The sequence below is a fragment of the Chenopodium album genome, chromosome 11, assembly GCF_948465745.1.
Source record: "Chenopodium album chromosome 11, dcCheAlbu1.1, whole genome shotgun sequence".
In the NCBI taxonomy this organism is placed as follows: Eukaryota; Viridiplantae; Streptophyta; class Magnoliopsida; order Caryophyllales; family Amaranthaceae; genus Chenopodium; species Chenopodium album.
This window is the reverse complement of record NC_137844.1, coordinates 19,633,550-19,645,844: the sequence shown is the minus strand read 5'-3', so window position 1 is coordinate 19,645,844 and position 12,295 is coordinate 19,633,550. Positions and strand designations below refer to the sequence as shown.

The 12,295-nt window shown below is 33.4% G+C and overlaps 1 protein-coding gene across 1 annotated transcript; it reads right to left on the bottom strand.

Moving 5' to 3' along the window:
* Positions 1 to 4,328: 4,328 nt before the first annotated feature.
* On the bottom strand, positions 4,329 to 10,659 carry LOC145568703 (zinc finger protein VAR3, chloroplastic-like). The gene is made up of 6 exons (XM_081628125.1): positions 10,275 to 10,659; positions 9,062 to 9,179; positions 6,452 to 6,798; positions 5,614 to 5,727; positions 4,844 to 4,942; positions 4,329 to 4,721 (listed from the first exon to the last, which is right to left on the bottom strand). The coding sequence occupies exons 1-6, from the start codon at positions 10,604 to 10,606 to the stop codon at positions 4,613 to 4,615; spliced, it is 1,119 nt and encodes a 372-aa protein (XP_081484251.1). The 5' UTR covers positions 10,607 to 10,659; the 3' UTR covers positions 4,329 to 4,612.
* Between the last annotated feature and the right edge of the window lie 1,636 nt (positions 10,660 to 12,295).

The following is a 12,295-nucleotide window of genomic DNA, read 5'->3' as shown; positions in this document are numbered from 1 at the left end:
AGGGTAGATTTTAGTGTCTCTTTAAAATTACATTAGTACCCCTATACATTAATGAATTTTTTACCATTTAAAAATTAAAAAAAAAAAGTTAAAAAGCAATCACATCATTGATCATCAATCAAATGTCTAGAATTGACTCAACCAATGTATCTAGTCCATCATTTTCTATTACATCAAATAACTTTCTAAATTATATAATTTCATTAATTTCCTCAATTAATAATTTAATTTTTAAAAACAAATTCATATTTCAATCAAATCACAAATTTCCTAATTACCATAATATATTCAATTCCCTTCCTTAATCAATCTATGCATTTTATCAATAATTTACCTAATCAAATCCATTCCTCTAAAATCATTTATAAATTCATTTATTTCACTCACTCATTTGATTAGTATAAAAACACATACACTAATAAACTTTCTTTCAATCTAAAATTATGTATTATTTTTATTAATCACGTTAACCGGAAAAAATAATTTTTTGATCGTCGTCAAACAACATCAACCATCCCCACCGTCATAATCAAATTAATGTCAACCTTACTTCCTTTATCTAATTCATGCACCAATCTTTTTGGTATAGTCCACAATTCAAAAAACCAACGTATTCATCGAATATGAATAAGAAGAGAATATTGATAGGAAGAGGAGCAGGTACTTGGGTCAGCATCTTCTCCAATCATTTGCAATTCTTCAAACATCATCTTCTTATGATCTTGCTTTCACTTATTGCTCGATCCCTTATTCTGATTTGCTTCCACTCTCTTTTCCCTTGGTTTACGCATTGGTGATGGACTCTATTTTATTACCGATATATTCGATTAGGTAATTTATAGGTTTAATATGTGATTGTAATTGTTTGATTATTTTTTATAATACCCTTTTGAATTTGCGGATTGTTTTTGTATATGAGAGGAATTGTTGGTTAATTTTTTTCAAATTATACTTGGATTTATTTGTGTAAATTTATAGTGGAGTTAAAGATTGTTGATTATGATTAATTTTATGTTGTGTTTGTTGTTTAGTTGAATTTCAATACTTCGTATAATTTTATCAGAATTTCCATTTAAATTTTTATATTTGTTGAATTTCATAAAGTTGTATTTGTATATTTTAAATTGTATTTTTTTTTAATTTTTTGATATTTTAATTTATTCGATTATCTTTATTATTAATTACTGCATTGTATGGATATAAAAACTAGTTGAATAAACCATGAGATTATTGAAGCAACGTGTAGAGTTTTAAGCTTTTCTAAAGTAACTTACATAAATATTTTTTATATCTGTAATTAAATCGTTAAAAGTTAATATTTATTTTGTAAAAAAGATAAAAAATAATTTTTTTTTTTTTTTTTTTTTACAGTGAGTACAAAGAAAATAAACCAACTTAAAAAGACCAGCAAAGAAACTCCCGAGCACGAGCTTTTCCCAGCCAACCAATGCGCTAGGGAAACCCACGACCTAGGAACCTTTAGGATCCTATAAGCATCAAACAAGGAAAGAAGAGCATGGATATCTTGAATTAACCAACATAAAGAAACATCACTCCGTTGACGGCAACCTATAATCAAGCGCGCCTAAGTTGATATTTAGTTGTAGGTATTAAAGTGCGCCTTGGATATTAAACTTAGCTCGAGCTGTTACACCATCAAAATACCTAATGAAAAATTTAATTTTAACCACCACATACAACATTACAATTCATGTAGAGGTGGGCATCGTGCCGTGCCGTACCGGGCCACCGCGGGTCGTGCCTCGCCGTGCCTAGCGGTGGCTCATGTCGTGCCTGCATTTTGGCGGGCCATGCCATGCCGGGCCACCATTCGTACACCCAGCCCACAGCACAGCACGGCAAACGTGCCACCCATGTGTTTTTTTTTTAAAAAAAAAAATCGATATATTTTTTTTTGAACAACTTGTAAAATGGATACACTATTTAAATAATTTTATTTATTTATATGTTATTTTATTATTATTATGCTTTTTATTTTTATAGTTCTTTATTATTTATGTTATTTTTATTATTAATTTATTTGAAACAGGGAATGAGTAGTCGTTTTGCACAGGTCGTGTTGTGCCCAGCGTGCCGCATGCGGTGCTTGGCCGTACCATGTGTCGTGTTGGCGGGCCGTGCTCGCGGGCCAAAGTACCGTGCCGCCCACGGATTCGTGCCATGCTCGTGCCGAATTTTCAAAATCGTGTTTACGGCCCGATCCACCACGGAGTGCCGCCCGTGGAATGCCCATCTCTAAATTCATGTGATACATCCCCACTAACTATTCTCCAATTATTATTTTCAAAAGTTTGTAAAACGTATTTAAATTGTACGAAAATTGTAATTTAATTATACTTGTGCACCACTTTTACTTGTGCGCTACTTGTATGTTTTTGTGTCCCAGCAACTTTTTAATTTGTGTTTTTTTATAATTCAAAAATTCTGTATTATCAACCATTTTTTCGAAATTCTAAATTTTGTTAGGTTCTTTAAACAAAATCAATGGATATGATAAAGAGAAAAAATTACGAAAAAAATGAAAAAATATTTTTTTTTCTAATTTTTTACTTGGTTTTTGTATTTGTCCTTTCTAAAAAGTGATCCAAATCCAAAAGGTCATGTTATATTTTTTAAAATTCAGTATTATTTTATTTCTTTTGTTAATATTACTTTTCTTGAACACGTGTTCTTAAAACAATATATGTGTCACGTGACACCCTTCACATTTATTAGATGTATGCCACTATCGTCTTTCACATATATTGTATGTCACATCATTCATTATACTATAAATATGTTTAAATTTGCATTTTAAAAATAAAGGTTTTAAATTGTTTATTATAAGGTTTAAACATAAGGCCAAAAAAAAAAGAATTAATGTTCTTATCATATTTGCTACCGAGTATCTTTTAATTATGCTTCAAATATTCAATTATAATATACTAAATACTTTGTATTAAACATCAATTTGACAGCACTTACCCCAATGTAAAAGTTTTTAAGGGAAGATTAATAAAAAGAAGGGCATGTGATTAAGATAGATTGAGGTAATTAATTAATCAAAGTCTTCCACCACAACACCACCGACCACCCCAACACCACCACCGACAACTCCAGCAGCATCATTTACCACTCGAACAGGACCATCGACCACCACAACACCACCAACCACCCTACAGCCTCATCAAATCCACCAACAATACCCCACCAATCGTCCACTCACAACCCCACCAATCACCCAGCCACCTCACTACACCGAAACGTCGCAAACCCCAAGCGCAACAAAACCTGGTGCATCATCGGGCCACTCACTAGTTAAGTTTTAAAACTAAGTGTCATTGTTAAATTGCATTTTGAGAGGGATGCAAGGGAGCATTATGCTCCAAGGGAGCATTGAGAGGGATTCAAGCATTTAACAATGAGTCCTCCATGGTATCCACCCTCCCTAACAAAATAAAATTTAAAATACAAATCTTGTATTGCTATAACAAAAACTTAAACGCAATGCTAAGAGGTAGTGATGCATACCTCAATGGTTATTGTGTGATTGTTAAATAATAATCTCCCTTACATGTAAGATCCCTTTTATTCCATAATATTAAAGACATTAAAAATCCTAACCGTGGTTATGGCTTTGATACCATGTCAAACGGGCTTAGGTCGCACCAGCCATATGTCTACTTTACAAGTCTAAGGAGGTTTCACCTCCAATTCAAATAACAATGAGACAACAACCCCTTAGCCTCATAAAGTGGACACAACTACTTTTTTATTTCATCAATGTGAGATACATATCCCAACACTGCCCTTACTTTCACATTCATTTAATATTGGACACCATTTTCACTCACATGTGGGTTTGTTTATAGGCTCAAAACTCCCCCTCACATATGAGTTGTCTATATGTGTCCCTTTATCACAACTTAATCTAACTTAAGCTCCAATACCGTTACAAAGAACCACATCCGCCACAAGTATCCACTTTACAAGTTCAGAAGATTCTACCTCAAAACCATATGGTAATTAGGAGAAGTAGCCCCTTAGCCTTATCTCCCCTTACGGCCTTAGCCTTATAAAATGATCAACTCTCTCTTCTTTTTCAATGTGGAGCACTTACATGTGTTGTTTTAAAAATGTATACTTCAACGATAACAACAAATAACTTTTAGTAAGAAGCTACACCACTAAGTACCAGCCACACAATTGACAGACTATCACCTACGAATACCATGAGGAAAAAAAACTTCCAGATTGAAAAGATCAAAGGGCTTCCTTACTGACAACTAATTTGAAAACAGGAATTCAGCAATAAGTTGGATTTATATTTTATAAACTGATTTCAGACTTTATATTGATAAATCCACCTAGCATCGCATCAAATAATAATGGAAGAAAATGAAAAACATGGGCATGTGGCGTATATCCTAATCAACTGAAGAAATGTGTGACCATACTAAAATATATTGCTCTAAATGTAAAGACATCTTCACTTACTTTTACAAAATTGAATGACAAGGTCACTTACACAATGTTACCAGATCAGGATTGTTACTGCGTGCTGTTATCTATGTCATTGAACTATTGAAGTAGGCAAGTTCCTTTATCCGACTCATTCAACCACCAGATTCTGTATCTTGTCATGCGATACTTCCTCTTTATGGGGTTCACTACCACATTTAAGACAGATAACGTTTCTTCGAAAGTTCAGGAAATCACACCTATCAAAAATGAACTATTAATTAGAGCTTGAAATCATAATCATAGCACAATATTGGATATCTAAGAATAAGAATGTTAGATTATCTATCATGAAGAGAAACAGAGAGATAGAAAGGCTTACTTGAAGCACTCCCATTCCCCAGGTTCCAGAGCCCTTGGGGGTCGTGGATCCTTGCAACGAAAACAATTCTGTCTGCTAGCAAAATTTATGCACTCGCACCTATCACAGCAAATTATTAGGAAAGTGTGCTCAAGTAGATCAACAGTAATATTAAAATAAAAAGCTAACAGCAAATCGTACTGTCGACATCATAAGCTAATGCAAAAGGTTAATTTCTATACTCAAAGAAGTTGCTCCTATAAACCACATCCCGTCATTTCATTTAGGGCCTTCAAACTCAGTCGCATCACTACTTAATGACAACATTGTATAGGTTTTTGAGCAATCATGGCAGCATATGATAAATTATTTATTTTGGCATTAAACTGCGTCCAAAGTCTACAATGTAGGTAATAGGTAATTATTGGCTACGTCTTACATTCGGGCCTTTAAAGAAAAGAGAAGAAATCCTATGCCTCTTTCATCCCTAACCAAACAATAGCTTTGATCCAACTTCTCCAGACAGTCATAGCTTACTAAAAACTTTCAATCAGTATGAGAAACTGGAAATCTCATATTATCATTTGGAACCCACTGTGGCATTGCCCCTTTTTCAATAAAACAGTAAGTCCTGCATCTATTCTCAGTAGGACAACTGCACTTCATCTTTCCAATACAACAAATTTCTGACTAGACTATATAAAGTTCCCACATGACATATCATGTACATTTTACCATGACAATCTGGAAAAATAAATTTGGTTAGGGTGTTCAAGGAAACCACAACTTACTGGAGGCACTTCCAGTCACCTTTCTTCATCTCAACAACGGCATTAACCCGTTTAGGACCCTCCTCATTGCACTTCCGGCATTTAATGTTCTTAGAAAAATTCATGAAATTGCACCTGCAAATCAATCCAAGGGGCATGAAACAATAAATCAGAATCTGAATGTTATTAATTAGATATGTATGAACTGAATGCTTAACTGATATTACTGAATCAACAGCTCTAGTATCTGCCCCCTACCCAGAGAGAGAGAGAGAGAGAGAGAGGCCATTAAACAACATGTGCAATCCCAAAAAGGAGGCTCTTACAGGCACAGCACAAGAGTTCCAAATATATAGATATTCATCATATTATCAAGATTTCTAAAACGCTGGGAGTAGAATATTTAAGAGACCTTGAATCTGTGAACAAGTTCAAACAAGGCTCTTTAGAGAGCCTTCTTGGAATTTCAAAGGTTGTCAATGATATCAAACTACTTGTTCCCCATAGATGAACAAGTTGCTCCAAAAAGATTTTTTTTTTCTTTTTTTTTTTTTTTTGGGGGGGGGGGGGGGGGGGGTGTTGGTTTAGTACATGATCTCGCTACTGAATTACCCTCTCTTTTCATTACAGGTGATAATGAACATAGGAGAGGTTTGGAATACAAAGCGGGGTTATGGGGCAGGCCAGCAGCTTATGAGTATTTTAATATTTTCTCATTCTCATTCTAGTCATTCACTATTCTACTCTTAGACTTCCAACCACACAAAATTGGAAAAATGTAGTGTGGTTTTTGGTTTCTAAGTATAAATGTAGCAGTTTATGCTTAGCTTTCTCGGCTAAGGAAATTTAGAAGACTTACTTACAACATGTCCAATCCCCTTTCTTCTTCTCAACATCTTGTGACAGTGCAGCATCCCTAGAATTAACAGATTGTTCCTTCTTATAGGCAGAATTTTCAGAAGACTCACGAGGAGGTAGACCTGTAGATGTCTCACTTAATGTAACCAACAAGCTTAGCAATCTCCTTGAAGCTGATTCAGCCTGCTCAATACTGGTAGTACTCACTGCCACAGAGATGGTTATGGGATCCAATGCATAGGTCAACAAGAGGCGCATGACATCCACCATTCGAGCACCTCCTTCAGATTCTCCAAGCATTACAAAAGCTCGATCACAAGATCCTTGAAGACTGCATATGTTACATACCTGCAGGTAAATAAAGATATATCAATATATAATTAGCAAACAGACGATTCAATCAGCTGTAAATTGAATGACCCAGATCCAATTCATCCAAACACAAGAAACAATGCCTTTCAGTTCTTCATTTTCCCAATGCTTCGTAATTGTGGAAATAAATAAAATATATAGAAGGCTCTTTACAGTAGAATGAGCATTCCCACATCTCTCAATTTTCACTTTAAGGGTATCTAGGAAAGTGCAATCAATAAACCACTACTATTTTTTTTAGCAAAGGTGGCAACTTTATGATGGGCATCTTGACAATACTCACAACAATATATACTCATATTGTTTCCTGCTGGATTTGAAGACTTACTGGTATAGTCAATACTTAGTAGAAAAACTACTACTATTTGCTTTTCATGACTAAAAGGTAAGGAGTTACAAAGTCAGGAGTTTACCAAGGCAAATTATATATCTAATAGCTAGATTTGAATAACATGACTTTAATCAGGTAGCGTGCGGCCCTGCCTACAAGATGATACTCTTCTTAACATAAATGTCAAATTCAAAAGATCTGGTAACTCAAATTTAGATAAAAAATTAAAAAAAAAAAAAAAAAAAAGTTCATTTCACCCAAAAAGAGTTCACACTCCCATGGACACTAAAAGCCTCCATGCTGAAAATCTAAAATGCCTCCGTACACATACTTGTATCACAACTCTAAAGACGTAAGGATACCATGCTGAAGTGCTTTGGGCATCAGCCCCTAATAGCAATGAAGGTGAAGGAACCAACTTATATGAACAAGCAAGAAGCAAATCACCACAATAATTCACTAATTTGAATGGTGCTGCCAATAAAGAAATAGATGATTTATCAAAGTGTAATTGGAAAGCACTTATCTGGGCTCACCATAATACATGAAAGCAAAACCACCTCCTGGTAATTTGTTGATAAGATGTTACAGCTCATAGAAACCACCTCTTGTTACTATATACTTAAGATTTATTAACTCCAAAAAAGGCAATATTAGGGGGAAAAACTGCTTCATTACAGTTTTTCCAGGAACAGAACATGTAGGCAACTTTTGGCACAATAACTCTAAAATTGCACCTCTAACAAAAAGGAATGTCAATTCTCAGTAGCACAGATTTGCACTATGTGCAGCAGAGGATTCCCATGAGTTGTCTCAATCTTGGATATAGTATAGATCGGGCATAAAGGAAAAACTAGAGAAGTTTGCAGCACTCTCTTTGTAGACAACTAACCTCCAAGTTTCCAAGGACTACAACAGATAAATTGTAAAAAATGACTGCAAAAGTAAAATTTGTAGCCTAGTAGCAATATTTAGATTTAAGCTACCACATTAAATCCAAATTTTATAATTATCTTATTCACCCAGTCCTGAATTAGTAGCAATACTTCTATTTAGGGAGGAAAAAGAAAAAAAAAAAAACCAATATTATTTTAATACATCTCTAAATCTCTAATGCCTTTTGCAGAAAGTTCGTGTTGCACAAAATGTTAAGCATATCAAATTTAATTCAAAAAAAGATGTGTTTCTAAGATATTTGCATGTTGCTTGTTTAAAAGACAAGTTCAGAATCAATAAATGACACTTCACTTACTAATTAGATACTCCTTAAATTTACCAATCCATTTATTAAGTTTACAAATTGATTTTACAAAACAAGCACATTAGACTTATCCTATGATTTTTCCAATTGATTGACTCTATGGCCCGAGAAGTGGATTTTAGGGATTAGAAAATGTACATAACATATGATGTAAATCATGTAATAGACTCCATATGTTCTGGATGATAATTGTCCTACCTGCTTGACAGTAACAAACTAGCAAAGTAGATTGAGAGCTCATACATTTATCAATTTTTTAAGCAAAATATGTGGCAGTAATGCATCTGATGTTGATGGTAGCAAATGCATAAAGGCAGTTACAGATTGCTATGCAGTGGAAACTACTCATCAGTTGTTACTTGCTAAGATGATACTAACATATGTAACCACAAATCAGGCCCAAGACCGGCCTTTAACTGGTGTGTGAGAAATAATGAATTCCTGAAACTATGTATATGATTTGTATATCATATAAGAAGGAAAAGAACAACATTTAGAGCAGATTTATAATACCAATATACCATGGCATGACAATGGGACAATTTAAAAACCTATTCGTAAAATAAGATCCATAATATATGACATTAAAAGCAATAGAAAGAGATGATTTCATTCATTTCAACATCCAACAAATCAAAATTACTCACACTTTTCTCTTCCAATCCCACATATACTCTCAACCGTTTCGCAGAATTAATAACTTTGCGTTGAATTTTAGGACATCCTCTCTCCACCAATGTCTGAATATCACCTTTTGACAAAGACCTGCATGAATCAGTCTAAGGTCAAGACAAGGTACTGCGGAAAAAAAGAAAAACAATGTTTCTGAAATAGATGTTCAACCAAGATAACTGCCAAGCATTTATATATAAAATAAAAAAAAAATTACAAAAGTAGAAACAGTTTATGCAAACTATTCAAAAAATAAAAAAGATAAAGAACTTGAAAAGAGTACTTTTACCAAGTTACAAATAACCCTTGAAGAAAAAAGCTACATGAAATAGTTGGAACTTCTAAAATGAACAGAACTATGCTGCAAATGTTTAGTTGCTGGAAATCTTGCTTTAAGTGTCTTCTTTACTGCCATTGTTATCAAATCTAAGCTTCCAAAATGCATAAAATCGCACTATATCTTCCCAAAGTTCAACTTAAACATGTCTCTTCTCTTATCAGTTCATTTCAAAAATATTGGACACTCAACTCATTAGCTTCAGTGTTCTTTCTCAACCACTTGTTCAATATTGATCAAAAGGCAACAATTATTTGAAGCCAATAACCTATCGTCATAATGTCCTATCTAAAGCTTTCCCCTTTGTGTAACCGGCCTTAATCTTCTTTGATAACCTTCCCTCTATAACATTAACAAGACCTTCCCTCTTATGATCTCTTAAAACGCCTAATAGCGACCCTCAATCACCTCACTGTGTGAATTAGTCATATAACTTCACAATTACACAAATCAAATTAAACCTTATTATCTCAACAACCAACACCAGTCGAATTCGCTTGGCTAAAACTACAAATTACGAGTACCATACAAATTTTATAAAGCCTAATACCCCCAGCTAGTGATATCACCCTGCTGACACTAGTTAATCCAAATCCCTTTACTCCCTAAAAGTTATGAACAATAATAATTCGTTGCATTAATGTGAATATTACAATTCGGTCCTCAATTCGTTCGTTTACAAATTCTGTTAACATCATTTATTACTACCTAAATTAAAGAACGACAAACATGCCCGATATAAAACCCATATATGTTCAATCAATTCAACCTCAAATGCAACATAACACAACAAAATCATTCAAACAATAGCAAATTAAAAATAAATAAATTAATTAATAAATAATAAAAACCTGAAAAGGTCGTAGCGGTCACGAGCAAAGCTGAGGCAAGGGTCCTTCAAGAGGCTAACTTCACCATAACGAAACCCATCGTCAGAAGATTTCGGGGGAAAATAACCCTGTAATTTCAAGCGGTCGACAAAGGCAACCCATTCCGGCCATGGATGATGAGAAGGAGGAACTGTGGTAGAAGTATCAGAGGAAGTTTCAGCAACCAAAGAAGAAGAAGAAGAGCAGAGACGAGAGAATAGGGTGGTGTGAAGAGGAAAGTGGGGGTTCCAGGGTTTGGCGGTAAAACGGAGGAGAGAGATTGACGAGAGAGGGTGAGGTGCTCGGATTATCATTTCAGATTTCTTCCTATTGCTAAGCTACTGTGTTGTGTGTTCTACTCAGGATTCAATAACCTATATTCGGAGGGGAAGTCTTTGTGATCAGTAAGGGGTCTGTTCTGATAAATAAAAAATATGCAACCTAAAAAATAGAGCAACAATAACAACTTAAATAAATAAAATATTTTTTTTGTATATTTCTTTGATTCTTTAATCGTTAATATATAAAATGTATTGTTAGTTTTCTATTCTAAAAAAGGGTTTTAACTCAATTTTAAATTCATAAGATGTCAAGAAACTAAAATTAGAGATAAGTACTCTACATTACCGTATCTAATCTATAATAATTTGATAACATTACTTGTGAATATCCGAGCATTGCTCGGGGCAAAGAACTAGTTTTTATACTAAAAGCGAAACCAGGAATGACACATGTCTATCTCCTGGTTAAAAATTTCCCGCTCGTTATTTTACGCAGATTCTTTAAGGAAATTATTTCATAATAATTCAAAATATCTTTCTACCAATTAAAATTCTGAAAGTAATAATTCTCCATATAAACCTAACTATAATATTTTTACATTTATGTAGTATTTTATATTAGGCATTATTTTTTTGTAAAAAATGAACATATATTAAGTAAATACTACTTTATATTATCTTACTTTTCGATAATACTATTTACTTTTTTTTCTTCCAATTTTGTTACCTTTGCAATAATGTTTAATTCAATTAGAAATAAAATCATTTTGTTAACACACGCACACACAACACAACACAACACACACACACACATAAGTCATATCAATAATAACGCAGCACGCGTGGGTACTATCCTTAGAATTTTATTTTGTAAGAAAAAACCTCATATACCCTTAAAAAATATTTAAAAAAAAAAAATTCAAGTCTAAGTGTCACTATTCTTGACTTTGGTATAGCTATGTATAAATTTAAAGTTAAATTTATTTTTAAATTTGTGTTATGAGTATAATTTTTTTTATAAAATTCAATACAATAACTCTTTATAAAATCTAATAACAATCGTGTATTGCATGGGACTTAAATTAGGTAGGAACTAAACTGAAATTAAGCTGAATAGAATACATCCTAAGTTTTGTGTAAGGTAGGTTTACGTTAATTTTGATGGGAAATTCTCAATGGCACTCATCAGCTCTATTTTTTTTTTCCTCAATGGTAAACACTAAAATATCAAATTATGTTGAAAAATTCCCATTGCACCTCTAGTTCTGACTTTTCCCAATGGTACACCACTAAATTTTTGACTTCTTAATGATACACCCCATGTTTTGACTCTTTAACTAATGTGATTAATCAGTTAATCAAACGTTAATAAACCTACAATACTGATGTTTAAGGTTTAAAAAAATTGAAAAGACTAAACTACCCCTCTTTTAAAACCCTTCCCCTCCAACTGCCATATTTAACCCAATTTGTGTCGATTAGACTGCTCTGAAAATAAACTCTTCCCTGTTCCATTCAAAAAAAAAAAAAAATCAACTCCATCAAACTAATTTCTAAGGTTTGTTGCATGTTGAAATTGTGAATTGCGTCAACATCCAAGGAAAACTTTCTCTCTTGCCAGATAAGTCACAATCTTGTTCTTTTTTTTTTCTTTTTTCTTTTTTTTATGAATTTCGATGTTACAATTATGCATGGATGATGATTTCTGGTTTGATTGTTGTT

Bases quoted from the DNA above. Each gene is read 5' to 3' on its own strand.
- LOC145568703 (XM_081628125.1), bottom strand. From the start codon at position 10,606: ATGATAATCCGAGCACCTCACCCTCTCTCGTCAATCTCTCTCCTCCGT. The intron at 9,180-10,274 runs GTTTTTATTATT...TGATTCATGCAG, and splicing joins GACCGCTACGACCTTTTCAG to GTCTTTGTCAAAAGGTGATA. The intron at 5,728-6,451 runs GTAAGTCTTCTA...ATTGATTTGCAG, and splicing joins GGGGATTGGACATGTTGTAA to GTGCAATTTCATGAATTTTT.